Below are 22,093 nucleotides of genomic sequence, written 5' to 3'. Positions count from 1 at the left end.
CCTTCTTACATTCTGAATGTTTTAAAAAGAAAATCTGACATCTTTGTTTGCTTTTGTGCTATGCTAGCATTGGTATAGAAAGTGGATTGTTCTGAGGTTTGCTCTTATAGATGCGGAACAGGGATGAGATGAACATGAAGACATGCCAATTTTTAATTATCGTGGGTGCCCAGGGCCTTGCCGTGCGGGGCAGAGAGGAGGAGCTTCTGAGGCATTCTCTAGCTCTTTTATCCTCCGACCTCATGGAGGAATTTATGGACCAGAGAACAGTGCTTGGGGGGAAGTGATTTCTACTGTTTCCTCTAAAACCCAGGCTGTCCTGTGAACCTGGACACCGCGTGCCTCAGGGAAGCAGCACCCATCCCTCTGCTCCCCGCTCGGGCGCTGGCTCCTCTGAGCCCGGGGCTCTGTGCAGTACCCTCTGCTGAGCTGCTCGTGCGCAAGTTGTGGTTTTGTCCTTGGCAGGACTGGGTGGAAATGAAGCTGGGGTTCAGATGAAAGTGGTGACGCTTGTCCGAGAGAATGAAGGGGAGTGGAACGCTCAGGTGTTCAAGGGCACGGGAAGGTGTGGCTACGGGGCCAGTTTCCACCCATCCGGACAACCCGCCGCCAGCTGATGGCTCCTCCCCTCTGGGACCAGCAGAACATTTATCTGCCTGGCAGGTGTTGCTCAAGGGAGAGCTTGCCGTCCCTTTTCTTGGTGGGCTCTCTCTTCTCATGTTAGTTTAACACCAGTGACTGGGGCTTGGCTGCCTAAATTAAGGTAACTTTAATGTGCAGGGGAGAAATGCAAGAAGGCAGCAAAGTGGCCTCACTTGGCCCGAGGAAGACGGGACGGGTGCAGTAGGGGCTACCTGAGCGTCTTCCTCACCCCCGCCTCGCTCCCCGCCACAGCCCACAGTTGTACCAAAGGCTAGTAGAGTAGTTCGGCTGCCTCCGTGCTGATCCTGGACAGGGACCAAAGCGTGTGCAGACCGGCTCCTGTGGGAGCTCACCAGGGAGGCAGTTTGATACGAGCCTCCTGGTACTGGGCTAACACGGGCTTCTCTCTCTGAGGGGTGCCCTCGAGACGTGGCCGTTTGGTATCTCATTTCTGGGCAGTGGGAACAAATATCTTAAGAGAACTTTCATTGTTGGGTGTATCCCTTTAGAACCTTTCTTAAAATTGCTACTGTAGACCCTTGCATTAACAGCAAGTTCTCATTAGTTAAAGGTGTTTTTTATGTAGATGTGTAAATGAAATGAATGTGCTTCTTGTGTCTATAAAATACGCATTTCTATTGACGTTTCCTTTCTCTCCCTAGTCCTGTGTCCTACATAGGGCAGCCTCTCGCAGGAGCCGTCTCCCGTGGCCTGGACGCCGGATTTCACACAGCAGTCCTCCGAGAGCGGCCCCTCCATCCTGCTAGCGGAAGCTCGGCAATTTGAACTTGGGTTTGTGATGCAGTATTAATAGACCACGCCTTCACTGATCCTTCGTATTACGAACCAAGAGAAACATGGCACTATTTTGAATTCTAGGGATATTTTTTTGTTAAATATGAACAATTATGAATTCTTCAACTTTGAGAGTCTGGGGGTGTAACATGAACTATGCATGTGCAGTTATATTTTTTATGTACTGACCATATGCCCATTTGAGGTTTCATGGCTTTCTAGATATAAACTACATTGAAGGACAGGTTAAAGCAGCGGTTGCCAGCGGGTGGTCCACGGGCCACTGGTGGTCCGTGAGGTCTGAAAGGTTGGCGGCCGCTGGGTTAAAGCATCGAGAGATTCATAGCACAGCTGTTCCTCAGTGACGGCAAAACCAACACTGATTGTTGTAAGAGAACCGTCAGTTTAAGTATCAGTATTGTCCAGGGATGGAAACTTAAACTTGGGCTGTTGTCAGGATGAAACGGGAATATGTGTCATCTTGGTTTAATCCTCTGTTGGTGATGGTGTTAGAGGCTGCTGCGGCGTTCACCATGGATCAAATTTTAACCGTTAGGTTGCCATTTACTTTCAGAATCTTGTGCTGTTTAACTTTAGATGTTTGAGTTTTGTTTTACGTGTCTGTGGAGAAGTGTCCTTTAAAGGGAGTGTGTTTATCCTTAAGGTGCTTAAGAAGCCGTAAGCTGCAGCTTTGCCCATCCCCCACGGCTGTTATATCTTCACGCCTGTGTGCCTCCCCAACACTAACTCTAGAAACAGCTGCTCATGGAAACAGCACCAGCCATGAAGCACTTCTGCCCGTCCCAATCAAGTCAGTGCCCTTTAATAAACGTTGGGAAAAAGATAAAGTATGCCTGAGCGCTTCATTTCTATTTTCAGTTTTTGGTGTAGTTTTTAACCAGTTTTCTTCCCTTGCAGAGCTAGATTCTTCTCCTTACTATGCACACATTGTCCATCACTTCAGGGCCTGAGCTGGGAAACCCCGATGGCCGCCTGACGGTAAGGAGTGTTGCGGGGGGTGGGAGGGGACGATTTTTCTGGAATGATAGGAGCCCTGTCTTTCTCTGTCTGTGCGGTCGCTGAGATAACATGGTGAGGTAAGAGTCTGTGTAGCCGCTTGTGACCCTAGAGGTTGTTAGACTGACAACCTGAAAGCAAAAGGACAGCTTATCTTTCTAATCCCAAATGTGGAGTCACTTGGAAAGTTACATGGTGTGATTAAAAGTGTTTGTTTGTGGCCAAGAACCAAAGTGCTTGGTTCTTGAAGAACTACGGTACACGCCAAGTGCCTGCCATAGATCTATTTTATTCTTCAGGAAATTATATTTTTCTTTTACAAGAGCACAACAGGAACCAAAGTAAAAGAGTAATAGATACAGCACTCAGGATAAATCATATCTTTAAAATAATAATAAAAAAATTTACACCTTGTCCTATATCCTGTTAGTATTTTCATAATATGGCCATGATTGAAAAAGCAAGCATTTACAATTTTTTTTGGATAAAGACTTTTTATGCCAGGAATGGATTAATTGTCAACAAAATTTTATATTAATCAGGCTGATGTAAATCTTATTTTGGTAACATCATATCATTAACAAATTTATTTTGGAAATAGATAAAAATATTGCCCCTTGATAATAAATCTTTTTCTTTCTTTGATGCAAACAGCTAGAACACCTTTTTCTTTTTTTGATATTCTAAGACAAAGAAAATGGTTAATCTTCAGATTAATAAATTAGGACATAATAATAAATTAAAATTTTTTTTAAAGTTCAGCAATCTCTGTCCAAGTATTTACAACAATACTTGAAAGTTCCTTTACAAAACAGAACACATTTTCTTTTCACATTAAGCATACTGGGTATCTGTGTCTTTCACAACAAGCATTTTTAAAAGAAAAAAATCAATGCACAAATGGGTAATTAGTATAAAAGTGCTAAGAGCTGTTTGAAAAGTTAACACTATAGTATACAGTCAGTTATATTTGAGGCAAACTACAACAAACTTCCAGCTTATTTATGGACAATATTCCAGTAGTTGTTTCAAACAGTTGTTTGAAGAAAAAAAAAAAAAATCCAGGAGCTGATTAGGGATGCAGATAAACTGCCATCAGTGTTTCTGGCCAGTGGAGCGAATTGAAAACCAACTGAAAGCAAATCCAAATGAGTCAGGAGATTTACTAAAGGAAGACCTTCTCCACAGCAGGTGTGATGGCACGGCCCAAGGCGTGTACGTGACACACTCGCCCACACACACACACCTTTCTTCCTGATTAAACTGCAGGTAGAACAAGATCTCGTGTTATTCAAAAATTTGTAAGTGATCAAAAGTATTGATATGGAATGCCTGTTTGTCTTTGTTCTGGTTAAAAATCTCATAAAAATACATTCAACAGGAAAACATAAATTGTATGTGTATAAATATATATGTATGTATATATTATATACACACGCACACAAATACTTTTTTTTGAAGCAAAAGATAGTTACATAAATATTCCTATAATTGCTAAAGTTTAAAGAGGCATATTTTTTTTGAGCTTCAACAAAGGTGCTTGAATAATATACAATTAAAATGAAGTAGTTTTCTATTTTGTAGAATCAGTATATAATAAGGAAAAAAAAAATCCCCAATCAGTCTTTTTAAAAAGAAAAGTTTCTTCTTAAGCTAGAGCTTCAACAAAAACTGTGAACAACCAACAATCAAACAGAATGAAGCAACAGCAAACAATGAAGCGTAGCCCTGGAAATACCTGGCGACCTCCACCCCACGCCGTGCCGCGCGGTCCTGGGAACAGCTCAGTGCTCACGCCAAGAAATGACTTTGGGTCCTGTTTACCTGCCGACTCTGCTAGGAACTGGCTGATTGGCTTGGAAGAAAACGAAAGCAGCAAAAAGTCTAACTGTAGATATCCTGAACAACCCGCTTCCCGGAAATGTGGTCCTCACATCTCCCTCGCTTCCTCGCCGCCCACGGCAGTTGTGACTAGAGGGAAGGAACTGTGGCTTTAGACCTGGGATGGCTATCAGAAGGTTCTGCCGCGCTCTCTGTGCTGCTAAGGTGGCTGCGGCGGCAGGATCACAAGGCCTTTGGCTTCCTGCTTACTCAGGCCCGAGCGCCGCAACCCTGCAGGCTCCGGAGCAACAGGAAGAGCATCCGCTGGCCCCTGAACTGCTGCTGCTTCATGGGACTCTCCCCGAGCCAAGCTGACCAATGTCTTCCCAACACCACCCTCCCACCCACTTCCCCAGCCAAACTCGACTGTCCCCGCCCCCAAATATCTCTACCGCTATATTACAAGCAAATATGTCTTAGCAACTTGGAAAACTTTGGTTCTAAGAAAACACTTGGTCAGTCATCTTGAGGAAAAGTGGGAATGCTTGTTCTGCACACTGCCGCCGACAGAGCCCATCCCAGTCAGTTCTCAGCGCTGTACATCAAGTCACCATCCAACACAACCCACTAAGCAAGTGCACAAATTCTAGTTTACTTTTAAGAGCAGATTGAGTCGCTTCTGGCTTCTACCACCTCATCCGACTTGCCTCCCTTCACACCGTCTGGTAGAACTTGTCTGCCTGTAGATGGTTCTGTTTCTGCATGCTGTAGAAGCCGCTGAACCTGGCGTCCGGCTCCGCAATCCTGAGCATCCTCTGGGCACTGTCCCCCTGGGCGCGGGGTCCTTTCTTGGAGTCCACAGATACCAGCTGATTGCTTAAGGAAGAAGGCTATGCAGTGAGGGAAAGAAAAACCGCAAAGAATTAGCTGCTTTATGGAGCCCACATTGACACAAATTTAGTCCCTAATTCAAGTGGGTAATAGCTTCACAGTAAGTACGCTGACGGGCGGACTCTCCATGGAGCTTACATCTGTTCTGGTGCCAACTGCCGCTTCATGAGGGTACTGACTGACAAACTGTCTTTACAGGTGAAACGTCAATAAGTTATGCCAAATGGAGTGGGTGAAGGAATTGAGGGGAATGGGGGAACTGGTGAAGTGAGTGACATGACTATTTTCAAATCCTCGAAGGACAGACTAGTACTTAAGAGGGTTAGGGAATGAGTGGAAGTTACGACAGGCAGAGACCATTCTGAAGCGCTCAGGCTGTACAACAGCCTGTGTCAGCCCCTCCACGCCCTGTGGGGGCGGGGCTCCTTTCCCAGCACTGCAGAGGGGACTGCGCCTGCTCAGTCCCTGCCCCGTGTCCTGACACAGCATGTGCCCAGCGCATTTTTGTCTAAAGAAAATCGGAGGCAGGATAACCATCTAATAGACTTCACTGGGAGGGGTTATCTAGATGGTAAGTTGGATAAAATAGTTATTCAAGGCTGCTTTAAATTCTTAAGGTTGTCTGATTTTTTTTTCTTAGGAAAAAACTAAATGTAAAAGGTAGAATCAAGGTTGGAAAGCATCACAATTTATTTCCTTTAATGAAAACGAATTGTCTTGCCTTTTAAAATAGGCAGATTTGACAACAAATACAGGGTGTCCTCAGAAAATGAATACACACACTAATTATAAAGGCAGTGTTTATTAAAATACATTTCATTTTCAAAATTGAGCTATCGGCTGTTAACATGTGCATACATTTCTTGGGGACACTTTGTATACTCTTTCTCCCTCAATATGAAATCTGTCTCTCTCCCTTGTCTAGTATTACTTCACGCAATCTCTTCCTCTCTCACTCCCTTTCCCTCTCTGCTCGCCTCGGACACGTCTCTCTGACCTTTGACTTCTGTATATCCCATAATCGATAGCTCTCTTCCCGGCTCTCCTATCACCCCCTCCCTTGATGATTTCTCTCCCATTTCTAAGTTGATAGATCACTGAGAAACACCAGGTGATCAGCTTTTAATTCCTTATGTATGTACTTAGGAATCAATCCAGGAGGTTGGGCCAGTACCAGATATCTGATTGCTACAGCTTGATATGCACGTGAGGCCACGGAGAGCAAAGTAAAAATTTCACTGGCTGCACAATTCAAGGAAGTAATAAGCATGCAAGCTTTCCTAGTTTGACCACTCTAGAGGCTGAAACGTTCTCAGGACGATACCTTCGTTGGCGTTCGATACCAGCAAAGCAGGGGTATCCACTGTTTCTTCTGGTTGATGAGCAGGAATGCTATGATAATGGAGAGGCCTATCACGACGGGAACCACGACCGCGGCTATGCTGTCCAGTGAGGAGTCTTCCGCTGGGTGCCGCCGGTTATTATCTCCGTAATCTACCTTGAGATGACCCACATCTAAGAAAAATAAAAGGATTACAAGATTTATTATCTACACCGGAATTTTTAAGGATTATTTTAATTACATTGCAGACAGAAATCAGCAACTTGGTTTTCCGGCTAAAACATGATTAAGGTCTAGTGTTGATCTGCAGAGTTCTTAGGGATGGATGTAAAAAATACTCGGGTGAGGAGGTTAATAATTGGGCATGATGATGCTGTTCTAGCTAGTCAAGAAAATTCTTATCTAGACTTTAAAAAGTGACAGAAATTCAACTACTGAAAGTATTTTAACTTATTGGCTTCTAACATTTTAAAGGAAACATATTAGCTCTGTTTACTTGCAAGTAGGAGATTAGACAATGTATATTCTTAGGCTTGGTAGGGAAATAGCTAAGACCAATTACTAGAGTATTAGTAAAAATTAAGCTAGAACCAAGAGCTTGGTGTTTTGATCAGTATTCTGGTTTACTGAGCTCTGAGCAAGAATGCCTTTTCATAAATTTGCTGAAAAGTCACCAGGCCTGTTAGATCATTTTCCTGCCTTGTTATTAATGTACTGCACAGGGGACAATTGCTCGTTTTGCTTATATGCATGAAAGTCTTTCTGCTCCTTTTAATCATCCTCCTTGCAATGAATACTGCAGACAGAGATAACAGGAAGTTTTCTTACTTTTGTTTCAAATAAACCACTGTAATCAGTTTGTCTAAATGCATCAAAGACCAGGTTAGAGCAAGATGCAGGACACAATAAGAAGGAGTTGCCCCTAAAATGTTCTAGAAACTCAGCTCACGAAGTAGCACATCTTTGTGATATTCAGTGTTTAAAAATCCATTTTTATGAATATGCTTCTTTGTGTATGTGGGGGATAGGAGGAAGAGAATTTTAGCCAGTGTAGGGAGAAAAAAGGAACATTTATCAGCATCAAGAACAATGCCAACGGTAAAAGTAACATCGATGAATTCATGTTTTAAATACGCAATGAATAAAAGGAATGAATTTTTGGCTTACCACATTTCAAATGATATTGGAAATTATTTTAGGAATATCTGTCACATAAGATTTTTAAAAAGTAAACTAAGAAAATCTTGGTGAAAGGAACATGAAACTTCAACTAGGGTCTGTTTATAAAATTCAGTCCTTAAGTTCTGTTCACATGCTAGCAGCAGGCCATAAAATTTAGCTTTGAGCCTTCCTAGCAGCCAAAGCAAAATGGAAATAAAGTATCATCATTAAGATTCATAATATCTTTAAGATTCAAACCAATCTGTTGCTTAGAAGAAGCATAAAATTCCCTGCTACTGACACATGAGGATCTATGTAGACCATAGGAGAAATTTTCTCAACATATTACAGTGAATAAGGCTGTTTTTATGACCAAAGCCCAGCACCTAGAACAGGATGTGGCACAGACTAAGCACTGGTATCTATTGACTGAGTGAGTATAAACATAATGGTAAAGCACCTCTCAGAACAAGTACACCGGGAGCCAATCCCTATGTCCAGGAGGCCTGCTCTCAGCATAACTTAGAGTATCTACTAGTAGAGTAACAGACCATTAATCTCTCAAGCAATAAATACTGCTTCTTTCAAAACCTATCATAAAAATTGTATAGCAAGGATTTTGAAAATGTCCTTGGAGTAGACAGGAGACAGTACTGAGTCGTAGCTAAGAGCAAGTGTATACTATTTGGATCCAGGGATCTGCTTTTACAGAGAAGGTGATATTGACAGAAACGCTGCCTTGCTTTCCCACTTTACGGAGAGACGCAGTAACATCTCTTACACAGCTGAAAGGACAGAGCAAGGAAAGTATGAAGCACGGAATAAACCTGGCGAGTGGGACAGTCAACACGTAATACACCGAACTGTCGGAGTGAAAACGACCCAGAAGCAGAGGGTAACCTAATGCATGTCAACGCTCCGTACGGAACCCACGGGGACAGTGAATAATTTATAAGTCTATTCACACATGTAAATATCAGTGAGGGCTTGGAAATCCCACCTGGGCCGGGAACATACTCTGTTCCATCATCACTAAGTCTCTGAACATGTGGGGCCAGAAGGAGGCAGTTTACCCAGTGGCCTGCAGACTTTATTATTCGGGTGTCAGACGTGTTACAGCCAAGCAGGCCTTCTCTAGAGAAGTTATCTGAAGGCAGTTTTAAAAATGCAACAAGCCTGGCAGGAGTGGCTCAGCTGGTTGTACTAAAAGGTTACCAGTTCGGTTCCGTCAGGGCACATACCTGGTTTGCAGGTTCGATCCCTGGTCGGGGCACGTACAGAAGGCAACCGATGGATGTTTCTCTCTCACATCGATGTCTCTCTCCTCCTCTCCCTTCCTCTAAGCATGTCCTCAGGTGAAGATTAAAAACAAATTTAAAGTAGATGCTACGTAAGACTGGACGGTACCAGCGGACTCTGGCACTTACCTCTGCGGAGATGGACAATGTCATTTTCACTAGGAGTGGGCCACCTGGGAACCTGCACGTCAGTCTCGCCACGACGATTTACCTTCTCAATGGGCACGTTGGTTGGTTCCGGGACATACATTTCTGAAAGACGGGACATTTTTCATAAGAGACGGCGGAGGGGCTACTATTGTTAGCTGTTGTTTCCTCAGTCCAAGTGGATGGTGCATTCAGTTCAACACAACATGTGGGGATGTGAAAGACCCGGTTTCTGCACTGACATTACTGCTGGAGAGTCCCTGCTTTACAGGGGTGGGAAGCATGTCTTAACACTCCGGTGTGGGGTGAATTTCCCGCCAAAATATAAGATGGCGCGGGCAATTATTTAGGTTTCCCGCGCAAAATCAGGGATTTTTATGAAACCTATTACCCCAATGGGTATGAAACGGTTCGCATACGCAGGTAGGTATCTTTGTGAACGGCAAACAAACAAATATTTGGTAATACGCAGTTACAATCGGCCCGAGTTTACACGTTTCCCGCACTCCACCGCAAATCTATATGAACCGAGTTAAGACGGCTCCCGCGGAGTACTCGCAATTCACGCGAGCCGACTTAACTCGTTTCCCCCACTCCAAGTGTTAAAACCATTTGAAAGGAGGAAAAAGGGTTTTCTCTGTCAGGGTCAGACACTCTGCTTTTCATGGCAGATGGTGTTAACTATGGTTTTGTGCAAGCATTGGATTGGCTAAAAAGGAAGGATTGCTTTTACTTTCCATCAGATAAATACTACACTCGAATTAACTGTTGCTCTTTAATCCACGAGTGTTGAATCATTTACATGTCACAGGAAGTGAAAAAATGAAAGCTTTTCCCACTCTTTATACATTTCTTAGCCATTTCCCCCAAACTCTCCCCCTCAGTGGGAAGGCCCTGCTGTCTCATTTAAGTCTTAAACGTCTGCGTGTTACCACTGGAACCAGGGTCTTCGGTAAATGCATTTCCATCATATCAACACTTTGATCAATGGCACACTACAAACAAAACTTTCTGAGAAGAACATTCTTGCTCCCAAATATCAAGTCTTTTTTTCTTTTTTTAAGTCAAAGGAACCAGTGAAAAAAGTCAAAGCTTACCTTGGCTCCTACAAATATATTTATTTATCCTAACCCCATCTGGCTAACAACCACCAGCACAACTTTCTAAAAAAATAATCCTTAAGAACCTCTATTTTCAAAACGCAACGATAAAAGTCCCACTTCATCATGTATGTCCTCTTATAATAAGGTTATTCAGCATTGGCAATACTAAATACTAATAGCCTAATTTGGTCCCAATATAAAATACATAAAATACTAAAAGTTAATAATCCTCTCTGCTGAGTGATCACTGTCTATCCCAAAGTTACCGGCTTTCAGGAAGTAAACCCTAAGATGAAGCTGGGAAGGAAAAAGCGACAGAGAAGACGGCATCTGCTAAGCTTCCACGGGGAGTTTACCGAGTGCCCGCCAGGGAGATGCACACTGAGCGGTTAGAAGCAAACTGCCCGCGGCTACCCGTCAGGGAACTGCAGAGCTCCACTGTCCCTGAGAACCAAGTCCCTGTGGCCTCCATCCCGACTCCCGCTCTCTTCCTTAAATTATCAGGCCTCAGACATGGCAGGGCCTAGCCATTCATCCTTTCCAGAGGTTCAATGGGCCCTTGAAAACTAGAAATTAAGACGAGACTTTACTGAAAATGTCACCATTTACAGAAGCCGGGGACTCTCAAACTTGTCTGTCTTACTGAATCATCCGAAGAGCTTAGACATGTGCTCATTCTCTCTGGTCCTGGGCTGGGTGTGTTGGGGAACAGTGTTTAGCCTGATGTGTGAATATCCTGGAGGGATTTGGGGAGAAAGTGAACCTGACATTTACATGGCATGTTTAAGTGGCACTGCACCCCCCTGAGCCCTCCCTTGCCTAGGCCAGCACAGCCTTGAACCTTCCTATCCCGGCAGGACCAGCCTGCCCTGTTTCTTAGGCCTCGGTGGAAAGGCCTCAGGTGAGAGCTACTGCACAGACCTGGGGATGCCCACAGCGGAGATCAGGAGGCTCTGCAGGGGCCCCGGGCTGGGACCAGGTGTGTTTCACCTCGGGTTTTCCTGGGTGAGAAGCACCTTTGAAATTCTGCCTCCCACCTGCGGATGTGAAGGGAAAGCCTGCCAACAAGAGACGGCTGTGTGCATTCTCTTCCCACAGGTGCTGAGAAAGGCTCTACCTGGCAAAGGCAAGGAGAGGTAGGAAAACTGCCTGGGATGAAGCAGGAGGTCCTCTCGACAGACTCTCTCACCGTGTCCAACAAGTGTTTCCTGAGCACGTCCTCTGAGGGAGGCAGTGGGCTGCGCCTGGGGGCACGGCTGTGATCAAGGCCAGCCCTGCCCTCCGGCCTCCCATCCCCACAGCAGCTCTGACCGACATCCGAGCTCCCGGGGCCTCTATATCAGTCTGCCCACTGAACTCATTCCGCTCTGATTAAAGCCCAGTCACACCCCTTTTCTATTTTAATCACAAAATCCTTAAAGCTCTAGTTTAGGGCCCTCAAGTCGAAGGAGAGAGGGTCCTTTCCCTTCAATGCAAACTTAAGCAGGAAACTGCCTCTAAGCAGTTTGGCCAAAAAGGATGTATTTTTCAGGAAAAACAAACTGGAGAAACAAGAAGTGGGGATGCTGCTGCCTTTCCATGCCTCGACCTCGGCCTTCCCTGGCCAGGGCTGCATTCAACCTCCTGTAACATGTCACCCTCCCGGCATTTACCACACGAGCCCTTCCTAGCTGCTGGCCTTGTCAGGGGACAGGCCTCCCAGGTCCCGGGCATAGGGTCACAATTATGAATTACTCCTGCGGTCGGTCAGATCTGATCTGAACTTGAGAGGAACCCAAGACGACTTACCAGGGGTATGTGCTACATTCAGAGGCACCTGACCAGCTGTGACAGCCACCTTCCTTAACATGTCCTCTTCTGGACCACCTGGGGCTCCCAAGCTGGATATGCTCCCAGCTGAGGGTGCCACTTTTTGGAGCTGGAGCCTGAAGTCCACGCCCAGGTTTCCTGCTAACTGGCTGCATGACCCGACAGGTCACTGAACTCTTCTGTGAGGTGGGACAAGTACAACCAGCTGACCAGCTCACAGGTGTTGTACTTATACCCAAAGCTGGCAGTGGGGCCAAGTGCTTTATAAAGGGTGAGGCTAGCTGATACGTTCAGAGATCAAAGCAAGGTAGCGGGGGCTCTCCAGACGAGCATGGAAGCCCGCAGGCTCAGGGAGGGGCAGATCATGGCGTGCGGGGGAGAGCAGGGCAGGAGCCCGGCCTTCCTGGCAGGCGACAGATCAAACGTCAAGTGGCAACAGCTTGACTGCTGGCAAAGTGTGCAGAGCGGTCAGATGGAGAAGTGACTCCTCAACAGTATCAGGTGCAGAAAGGAGAGTTACAGAGATTAAATCTCAATCCAACAGTGATTCCTCACTGAGAAGCCAGTGGGGAAATCTGCGCTAATGAACAAGGATGTTCGCAGTATCTGCAGCCTCTCCTTCACTAAACCCACCCCCGTCACCTGGATCCGGGTCCTCACCGTCGCACACCTGGGATGTCTGCACTGCGAGCTGAGCGGCCCGGCCTTGGCCTGTCCCTGCTGCACACACCCTGCTGGGCGCCCCAAGCACGTCTGCCACCGTGTCATGCATCTGCTCACAAACGAGCCTCCCCACCAACGCCTCAGGGCACGCTCTTCACCCGACCGTGAAGGCCCTCAAAGGCTTGGCCATAGCTGTAGTTTGTCCTTCGCTCCTGCCCCTAGAACTCTTGTCCAGGGCACGAGGCCTTGGCCTTCCCATGTCAGGGTCTTTGGTCAGATCACCCTCCTCGCTGCAATGAGGAGAGCCCACCTGTCCTTCACGGTCTAGCTCAGGCCTCCTCCTCTGACAGCCTCCAAGGCCACTGCACTCACAGGAAAACCTGCCGTGGTCTGGAACAACCACAGTCTCCAACGCACCCCTTCTCCTCCTCTCTTGAAGCCACTCACTAGACTTGCCCGCACCACTGCACCGAAAGGCCTCTGCGAGGGACTGAGTGTCACACCTGGGGGCTCCCCGCCTTCCTCTCGGCCCTGCGGCTCTTCTGCGTCTCTCTGTAAACGTGGCCTTAGCAGGCAGGCGCTCCCTGGCCCTCCCACCTGAACCATCACCACCTGCCCTCCTCCCTGCCCGCCGCTCGCTGTGCTTTCTCCGCAGCCTGGTCCGCATCCGCGTGCTGTCTATCCCCTGGCACGCGCTGGCTGCCATCTCTCCCTGCGGCAGCCAGGCTCCGTGAGCACGGGGCGGGTCGCTGCTGTGCCCAGTGCCCACACAGTGCGTGTGCACAGCAGGTCCTGACAAATCTTTGCAGAACAAATACATATGGTTGTTTCACCATTTATATCATAAAGCGCACATTCCTAAGAAAACTTAAGAAACCTGGGAAACAAAGGTGACACGTACTAGACAAAACAACGCCAATGAGAAATACACGCTTTTCCTCCTTCTCATTGAAAGCCCGTAAGGATTTCATCCCGCCCGCCCCCATGTGCATGCTGAGCGATGGCACCTCACAGCAGGGAACCCTGACTCAATCTGTACCTTAAGGCCGCTGAGACGCCAACATGCCAAGTACCCAGCAGACGGCCCTGAAAGGGTGTGGCCTCCTGACCTGGCAGAATATCCCATCCTCCTTGGGGGACAAAGGGACCTTCTTAGAGGCGCTCCGTGAGGGCTGGACTGCACAGCTCAACAACAGTGATGGGGCAGGACTTGGTGAGACGGGTCCACGGCTCCCATTTCACACTGCACAGCATATGCCCCCTCGGTGGGCGTGACTCCTGGCCCTCTGGGTGGCACGGAGCAAGATTCTCTAATAACACTAAGAACACACGAGACTTGTGGCGGAGATGCCGAGGCTCCTGACTCGCCCGGACCTCACGGGCCCTGGTGAGCCCGCTCTTGGGTCTGTGTGGTCAGCACTGCCCGAGGCTGTCCTGCCAGGAGCGCAGGTCCCACTGCTGGGACCAGGGCAGAGGGGGGCGGAGCGGTTTTTATCCAGGAGACACAGGCATGGCGACCAGCAGGAGGGTCTGGGCAGCTGTGGGGGCTTAGGTCTGAAACTGGGAGGTGAACTGAGGTTTCATGAAGGGTGGGAGGGGTGGGGGGAAAGACAGGCACGAGGTTGCACACAAGGACTCACGGATGGGGCGGAGCCTCGGGGTCTGCTCAGGTTTCATCTGCAATCAGTTTACCAGAAGAGTGTCAGGACGAGGGCGTAGTTACCTGGGCATATTGGGCAGCAGCTGCCTTCCACGTTGATGGGCTCCACGCAGGGCAGCGGCGGGCAGCTGACGGTGGAGCAGAGGGTCTGGCCCTGCAGGCAGTAGCAGTGCGTGCAGCTGTCTATGTCCCAGCGCTCCTCGTCGGCGTAGGCCTTCCCACCGAAGTGGCACACCACCCTCTTCGCGATGCTGTCTTCTAGGGGCAAGAACAGGGCACTGTGGAGTGGCTTGAGGTGACAAAGCACGGTTCTTATTATACCCAAGGGGAACCGCTCCATACAATCGCAACAGGCTTTAGGAGTTCCAGAATCCGGGAACTTTTGCTCCCCCAGACCCCTTCTACCTCCCCTCTGCCTAGGAGACTCATGTGACCAAGGGCCACTGCGGCTACGGCACGGTGGTCATGATTACAACCGGCTGGGAATGACACCGCCTGGGGAGGGGTCACCAGACTGTCATCACAAAGCATACACAGTCAATCACAGTATGGCTGTTGAACATGCCACACAGAAAAACTGAAATAGAAGTAGGTAAAGACACATGCAGAGGTTTTATTCTATCTGGAAAGATTTTTTTAAAAGTCCAGCTAAGTATGTTTATGGAACTAATTAAAGGAATTCCCACTTTTTGTTAATCTTTTTTGTAGATAGTTCAGGGGAGTAGTAAGGAATGGACTGGCGTGTCAGAGCGAACTAGCAGGGTCCCGGGCTTTCCCAGACGGGACTCCTTCATCCCCAGGGATGCCGATGGCATTGTCCTCAGCAGAGAGATTTACTTTAAAAACCACCTCTTTCATTTCAATCCATTTTTCAGGAATGTATGGTTTTTGAGAACATTATATTTTTAAGAGCTATTTTTATGTACGAGAACTTACAGCTTAAAACATTCTGCTCCTCCTTTTTCCCTCCATTTCCCTGGCCGTTATCCCTCCCCCGCTTTCCTTCAAAAAGTTCCCTTCTCTGACGCAACGCCTTCTCCTGGTTTCCTGAACTCACTTCCTGGTGGTCACGCTGCCCTAGAGCTCGGGCACCACCGTGGCTCAGCAAGGCCCAGGGAGCAGCAGAGCGGAGATGGCAAATCGCCGGGGGAACAATCGCCGGGGGAACACGGGCGGGCAGCCCTCGACACTGGGCAGGCCAGTGACTGGGTGACGCCTCAGAACCTGGGGAAGTTTATGCTCAGATTCTAGGGGCCCTTCCATCACCACTGGTCACCAGAAAACGGAAAACTACAGGAGTCGGGAATGAAGCTCCTTAGGAGAGGAGTGTGTCCAGGGCTCAGGGTTCTTTCCAGAGGCCTCTGGGAAGCTCTCGCAGGGATAATGTTCACCACCCAGACAGCACGGAGCCCAGGGTGCTTGAGGGTGCACCGAGAGCCGTGCCCGCGTGGGTCAGGAGCCGCCTCCTCCCAGCAGCCCAGACCCTGCAGCAGAGCGCCAGGTGGCGGGAAGCCCCTCTCTGCAGCCCACGGTCAGAGCTCCGCCTTTGCTGGGGGAGGGGGGGAGAGGGTCCCAGATGGACATGCTCACAGATCTGTCCTCGGTGCCAGCACCCTGTTCTTGCCAATGACTCTAGCACAGGCGGCTGCTCAGGCGGCACAGACAACGCCCTGTGTTTCTGTAGACGCATGTCTCAGTCCCTCAGTGAGAGCACAGGAGGGAATCTACCCCAAGTGTTCAAATGCATACACTCTGTTTCTCAACACTTCCCATGTCCCTCTCATACGACTCGTTAAGGATCAACAAGGGAGATCAAGTAATCACAGAAAGTTCTAGTTATCAGCAGAAGTCTTTCCCAATATCTATTAAAAACATTTTACTGTATTCATAAATGTTCCACCAAAGGCTTTCTGGTGCCCTGAATGTTCAGTTTGAAAACTCATTTGGAGGCTTTCAAACCAAATTCATGACAGATGTGTTTGCTAACAGAGTCCTTCGAGGAGGCAACTTCATCCAGCTGTCCACAGCGTACGTGCCAAATGGCCGAGTCAAACCAATTAATGAACCTAATTCTAGTAATATTCTGACCGCCAGCCAACATTTCATTGAGGGCATTTGATGCACCATCAAATCTAGAGTCTTCTAAGCAGAGAATTCTTTCTGGAAGAAAGCACTTCTTCTTAAAGCACCATTGCTGATTTTATGCAGAGCTCAGGGGACCACAAGCTCTATGAACCCCAGGGCCAGCATTCTCAGAGCTGACCTCCTCAAAGATTGGAGGTCGGCGGAGGCAGGTGGCCGACAAGAGAGACACCAGATGGCTCTGAAAGAGGATGTAGGTGCCAAGTCCTGCAGGAGAGAACTGGCATCTGCTGAGCACCCATGGTGCCCAGGCGCTGGGCCGAGAGCTGCACCTGGGTCAGCCTCATGAGACGGTGAAGCAGGCTGTGCATCCCACTCCAGGGAACCAGGTGTACCGGGGGCAGTGACTTAATGCAGCACAGCCAGTGAGCAGCGGAACCTGCACATACCCGGCTCCATCCGACCGCGAGGCCCACGTGCTCAGCATGGACGCTACCTAAGGCTCCTTTCCTTCCCTTCCCCTTCACGTGGTCTCCAATGTGCCTGGGCCTCGCCGGGAAAGTGGACAACTGTTTGGCTACCTGGCACTTTCAGGGGAAGGCCAAGCCAGAGCCACTGCACTGAATTTTCAAGTAAAATGAATGGAGGATTCTTAATTTTGGCAAAACCCTGAAGATACTTCATCTTCTCCAGGGTCCATTTTAGATTATAGTTAATGAGATTTAGGTTAATAAGGTTTTATAGAATGATGTCCACCTCTGACTACATTTCACCTGAAAGGCTAAGGTCGAAACGGAGGCCTGGATGCACGGAGAGGATGTCGGCCGACTGAGCATCGCGGTGCGCCCTCTCCGCCCCCCCCCCCCCCCCCCCCCCCCGCCCAAGGCGTTTCTTTCCTGGTTTACCACCTCCTTCCACGGCTCGTCTGAGTTTACCCAAGCAAGCGGCCAGGAAGCTTTAGGGGTGACCTTGTGTACAGGCGACACGGTGGCTTCTATGCAATTTGAGGTCTAAATAATAAATGAATAAAGACACCGTCGTTTTGGGGGGCAGGGGGGGGGGGGAGCAGGGTCTAATGCAGTGGTTCTCAACCTTCTGGCCCTTTAAATACAGTTCCTCATGTTGTGACCCAACCATAAAATTATTTTCGTTGCTACTTCATCACTGTAATGTTGCTACTGTTATGAATCCTAATGTAAATATCTGATACGCAGGATGGTCTTAGGCGACCCCTGTGAAAGGGTCGTTCGACCGCCAAAGGGGTCTCGACCCACAGGTTGAGAACCGCTGGTCTAATGGAAAGCACAGATAAAAGCATTTTAAGCACTCGGGCTGGAGAGGGTGTAGAAATAGACACACAGGAATAGCGACAAAAGTAATTGGTTTCTATTTGGCTATCGAGTGAGCTGTGCCACTGAACCCTGTTATATTTATCACTCCAACTGGTCTGCTTACACGGACAATGGCATGAGCTTTATTCTTTAATACCTAATAATAACCCTAACGTCCCCCAGCTGAGTGCCAGCTATGTCCTGGGCGCCGTGCTGAGCAGCTCACATGGGCCAATTCCATTTGATCTCATCAGCCCCAGGGACAGGGTGTTAGTCCAATCCCACACAAAACCGAGGGGCAGGGAGATGACATCACGTGCCCAAGCTGCAGGGCTGGGAAGTGGCAGGGCGGGCCGGGCACCGAAGCAGGATGACCTCAGGACGGCCCCACTCCCGGGCAGGAACCCGGACCACACAACTACTGTTAGGTTTCCCACCGCTCGTATCTGTTGGGTCTTAAGGTCTTTGTCTTCAAAGGTACATTACCCTTCAGCTGACTGCACCACACACCTGGCCCAGGTGTGTCAGGGAATGGAGACCAGCAAGGGGCCGCCTCAGACCCACGGTCCTTCTGGGCCAATCTCCATTTACTCTATTTAAGACCCTTTATCTCCGAGGAAGAGGAGAATGTTTATGGGAAACGAGGTGTGACACCAATAATAAGGCTTATTTTTAAAACGAACACTGCTGTTTGTCTGCTTGCAGTTACATATCCAATCAAGTGTGGCCCTCTTCTGTGCAGTCACTGTGGAGAGCTACAGACATAGCCCACGGCGCGCCCTTGCCTCGCACAGCTTCGGAAAAGAAGCGACGTTACCTTGCATTGCCTGTGACTACAGTAAGAACATGTATGTCTTACTGTGGTGGAGTTCGGAGAATTCAGCGTGGGTTTGTTTTTTTTTCTTTCTTTCATTTTCCTCGATTCTGCTTGATACCAAAGAGGATGAAAAAGTGGCAAGGCCTTGAGATGTTAACTCCTTTCAAGCCGACGTCCCACCTGTTCAAACTTCTCTCTCCAAGATAAGATAAGAAGTCCTAACAGGCTGTCAGCTGGACTCTGCTTCTCCTCTCGAGCTGTGTCACTACCGGCACTCTAACCCTAATGAACACCTGGGAAAACCCAGAACCGAGAAATGCGGTGCTTTCTTCCTCTAGAAAGGTCCCGGTCAGGCCTCCAGGAGGCACTGATGGGGCGGCCCAGGCTGCTCTGCATCGACCACGAGGAGGGACGTACCTTAGCCCTGGCAAGGAGAGCATCTCGAGACCGCTCCGCTTCCTCCGTGGAGGAACAGAAAATCTATGCTCCGTTCAAATCATGTTAGAGTTGGGCTTTTCACTTCCGCCAGGGCACAGCGTTGGTGTATAAATACTCCAGGTCTAAATCGGGTTGTGTATGGCGGTGGTGGTCATGGAGTCAGTCTTGGTGTAGGAGTGACTTCCTGAGAAGAAGTCAGGCAGCTTTAGAAACGGCATCAGTCCTTTCAAATCTCCAGCGGACTATTTCGATCCCAATGGCCAAGAAAACTAAATGCAGCTCCCACTCTCAGAATAAGTCCCAGCGCAAAATAATCCCGCACAGGGCGGGGTGGAAGGGGAGCCGGCTCATCCCACACATCGCCATGGAGAGCCTTCTGAGCACGTGGTCAGAGGTACTGAGGCCGGTGACGCCTCTGCCCTGAGGAGATGCTTCTAGACCAGGGGCTCCCTTTGTCCTGTGTGATATGGAAATTGCAGGCCCTGCTAAACAACATTATACTTCAATTTGGTTTCTTAAGTTTGAGGCTCAAGGGACTAGAAGAAATCATTTAGGCAGGCATAAAATGGGACTGGGACCACTATGGGGAACATGAGATTAAGAAGAGGGAGTACAAAAAGCAGCCACCTCTCTCTAGGGACACACTGACTGGGGCAAAAACAGGGGAAGTACTTTTAAGAATCTTAGCTTATAAATGGAACAATGCACATTAAGGTGACCGAGCAGCCATGGCTATTCAAGCTAAGAGTGCGCAGGACGAGGCACACCACCAAAGCCTTTTTTAAAAATTAGAGGCCCAGTGCATGAAATTCGTGCACTCGGGGGTGGGGGGCGGGTGTGAGGTGTCCCTCAGCCCAGCCTGTGCCCTCTCACAGTCCGGGAGCCCTTGGGGGATGTCTGACTGACAGCTTAGGCCCGCTCCCTACAGCAGTCAGACATCCTTAGCGCTGCTGCGGTGGCGGGAGAGGCTCCTGCCACCACCGCTGTGCTCGCCAGCCATGAGCCCGGCTTCTGGCTGAGTGGTGCTCCCCTTGTGGGAGCACACTGACCACCAGGGGACAGGTCCTGCGTTGAGTGTCTGCCCCCTGGTGGTCAGTGTGTGTCATAGCGACTGGTTGTTCTGCCATTTGGTCGATTTGCATATTAGCCTTTTATTATATGGGATGTCCTCGTCCTTCACACGCTTGTCACTAGGATACTCTGTCCAGGCCTTTCTCCTGCAGAAAAGCAGCAGGTGCTCTATTTAACATGGAAAACCAGACTCTGCCTGATGCCCGTCACTCACAGCCGCGGCACCCGGGGTCCGGGGAGCTGTGACTATCCACATGGCGCTTGCCGCTCACCAAGTTGTTCACTGTGTGGATGACTAACTTTCACAGCACGTTCACGAAGCACAGGACACAGGACAGCATTAGTATTCCCATCTTCCAGGTGAGGAAGCTGAGTCAGGTCACTGACGTGTAGCCAGAATGTGCCCGAGGTGAGCTCATAATCCTTTGGCTCCAAAGTAAGTTCCCTTTCCAACACAGGTTATTCATCTTAAGAAAACATGTTGGGGACACAGCTGTGAAGACTCTTCCAATGAATATGCCAGGAGAACACCACCATGGCTTGAAAATGTACTACATGCAATTCCATGGGTTGTGTTGTTAGGAATGCAATTAAATAGTATTTACTAGGTTTGACTCCTGGGCTGAATTAAATACCCAATGATCAACAGGTGTTCCAGAGAGACACTATATATATTTATCTCCAGAAAAAGATACCTAAACAAATAAACAAATCTAAGCAGAAATGAGTGCTGCACAACAGACTGGATAGCGAGGGCAGACACTGCCTCTTTCAAGGAGAAATATTATCAATCATTTGCTAGTTGAAGATCACGATGGTATTATAAGCAATTAGACAAAGCCGTTCACTTCACGAAATTAATCCTCAATCCTATTAATTATGCCTGTGTTACACATTCTACCGAATTAGCACACATAATACGAGGCCTTCACACATCAGAGGGAGGCATTACCACTGCACATTAGCGACTTGATAATTTAGCTGAAAGGAACACAAAACTCATAATTACTCTGCTTTTAAAGGGATCACCACTTTTCTCTTAGGGAAGAAAATGAAAGGAATACCTCACAGGGTCACAGCAAGCATGCTTTTGTGTAGGGGTTTTATCACCAAAGTCAGACTAAAGGCAGGTTTGAGGGGTTTAGAGATCTCTGGTTGACTAATTAGGGAGACCATTCACCCAGGGAGGAGCTGTGCAGCCATGGGAGGCCAGCAAGGGGTGGGGGGTGAGGGGGGGGGGCAGCACACGAGACCCTGGGAACAGCTCATCTGGGTTAGGAAGGAGCTGGGCTCAACCTGAGAAAGCCCAGGACAGGAGACAAGGCCAGGGCTGTCCCCGGTGCCGACTGGAGGAGCGATCGGGTGCTTTAAGACTTGCCAAGGCATGGCTTCCCATCTCTTCCCTCTGCTAGGTGGCCTCTGAAGGCGGACACAGGCTCCGCCACCGCGGCATGGTAACTGCCTGCAGGTGTGCTAGTGCCGTGAAGCTCCGTGCCTTCCGTACAGAGGGAAGCTGCTAAGAGAACAAGCCTGGAGAGAGGGAGGGAGCAAACTGGAGTCAGAAAATCCCACACCACAGTCAGGAACTGAACTTGACTTCGCACGCTTGGACACCAGGGGCGAGGAAGGATCCAGGCTAATGTAATAAGGCGACTTGCAAAATAGGTCTGATGACTACAGAAGGGAATGCGTGACTATTTCAATAATAAAACAGTGTGTGAAGCATTAAAGTGAACGAGTGAACAGCAGCACACAGTGTGCTCAGCAAATGTTAAGTGTCCCCCAAAGTGTTCCCCTGAACATAAGCCACAGGTTTACGTGACACAATTATACCCGTGTAGGTAAGGAGCAGGGCAGTTGTGGAGGGAGATGTAACAGACACAACATTCCCAGCACACAATTATGAGCATGTATGAACCACAATTTAGTGAAAGTGCTTGCAAGTGAACCTAAAATCAAAATCACAATTTGGACCAAAATGTTATTTTCCTCCATACACCAAAGA

At 48.4% G+C, this 22,093-nt stretch overlaps 2 protein-coding genes across 4 annotated transcripts in view; one reads left to right on the top strand and one right to left on the bottom strand.

Annotated features, from left to right (window-relative positions):
• Positions 1 to 2,285, top strand: part of FEZ2 (fasciculation and elongation protein zeta 2) — a 37,533-nt gene extending 35,248 nt beyond the window's left edge. For both annotated transcript variants that reach the window (XM_070429008.1, XM_070429007.1), the window contains one exon: positions 1,305 to 2,285. In XM_070429008.1, the coding sequence (XP_070285109.1) occupies positions 1,305 to 1,321 (17 nt within the window). In that variant the 3' untranslated portion in view covers positions 1,322 to 2,285. The remainder of the gene's footprint in view (positions 1 to 1,304) is intronic.
• Positions 2,286 to 2,723: 438 nt separating this feature from the next.
• Positions 2,724 to 22,093, bottom strand: part of CRIM1 (cysteine rich transmembrane BMP regulator 1) — a 179,594-nt gene continuing 160,224 nt past the window's right edge. Inside the window, exons 14-17 of one of the 2 annotated variants that reach the window (XM_070429003.1) lie at positions 14,413 to 14,607; positions 9,097 to 9,219; positions 6,491 to 6,681; positions 2,724 to 5,165 (exon numbers count right to left, since the gene is read on the bottom strand). In XM_070429003.1, coding sequence (XP_070285104.1) covers positions 4,989 to 5,165; positions 6,491 to 6,681; positions 9,097 to 9,219; positions 14,413 to 14,607 — 686 coding nt within the window. In that variant the 3' untranslated portion in view covers positions 2,724 to 4,988. The remainder of the gene's footprint in view (positions 5,166 to 6,490; positions 6,682 to 9,096; positions 9,220 to 14,412; positions 14,608 to 22,093) is intronic. The other variant, XM_070429004.1, reaches the window with a different exon arrangement.

Source organism: Myotis yumanensis, unplaced genomic scaffold (assembly GCF_028538775.1).
Source record: "Myotis yumanensis isolate MYYU_CA2020_CCGP unplaced genomic scaffold, mMyoYum1.0.hap1 SCAF_11, whole genome shotgun sequence".
Taxonomy (NCBI): Eukaryota; Metazoa; Chordata; class Mammalia; order Chiroptera; family Vespertilionidae; genus Myotis; species Myotis yumanensis.
Note: the sequence above shows the minus strand (reverse complement) of the source record. Positions and strands in the feature narration are given on the sequence as shown.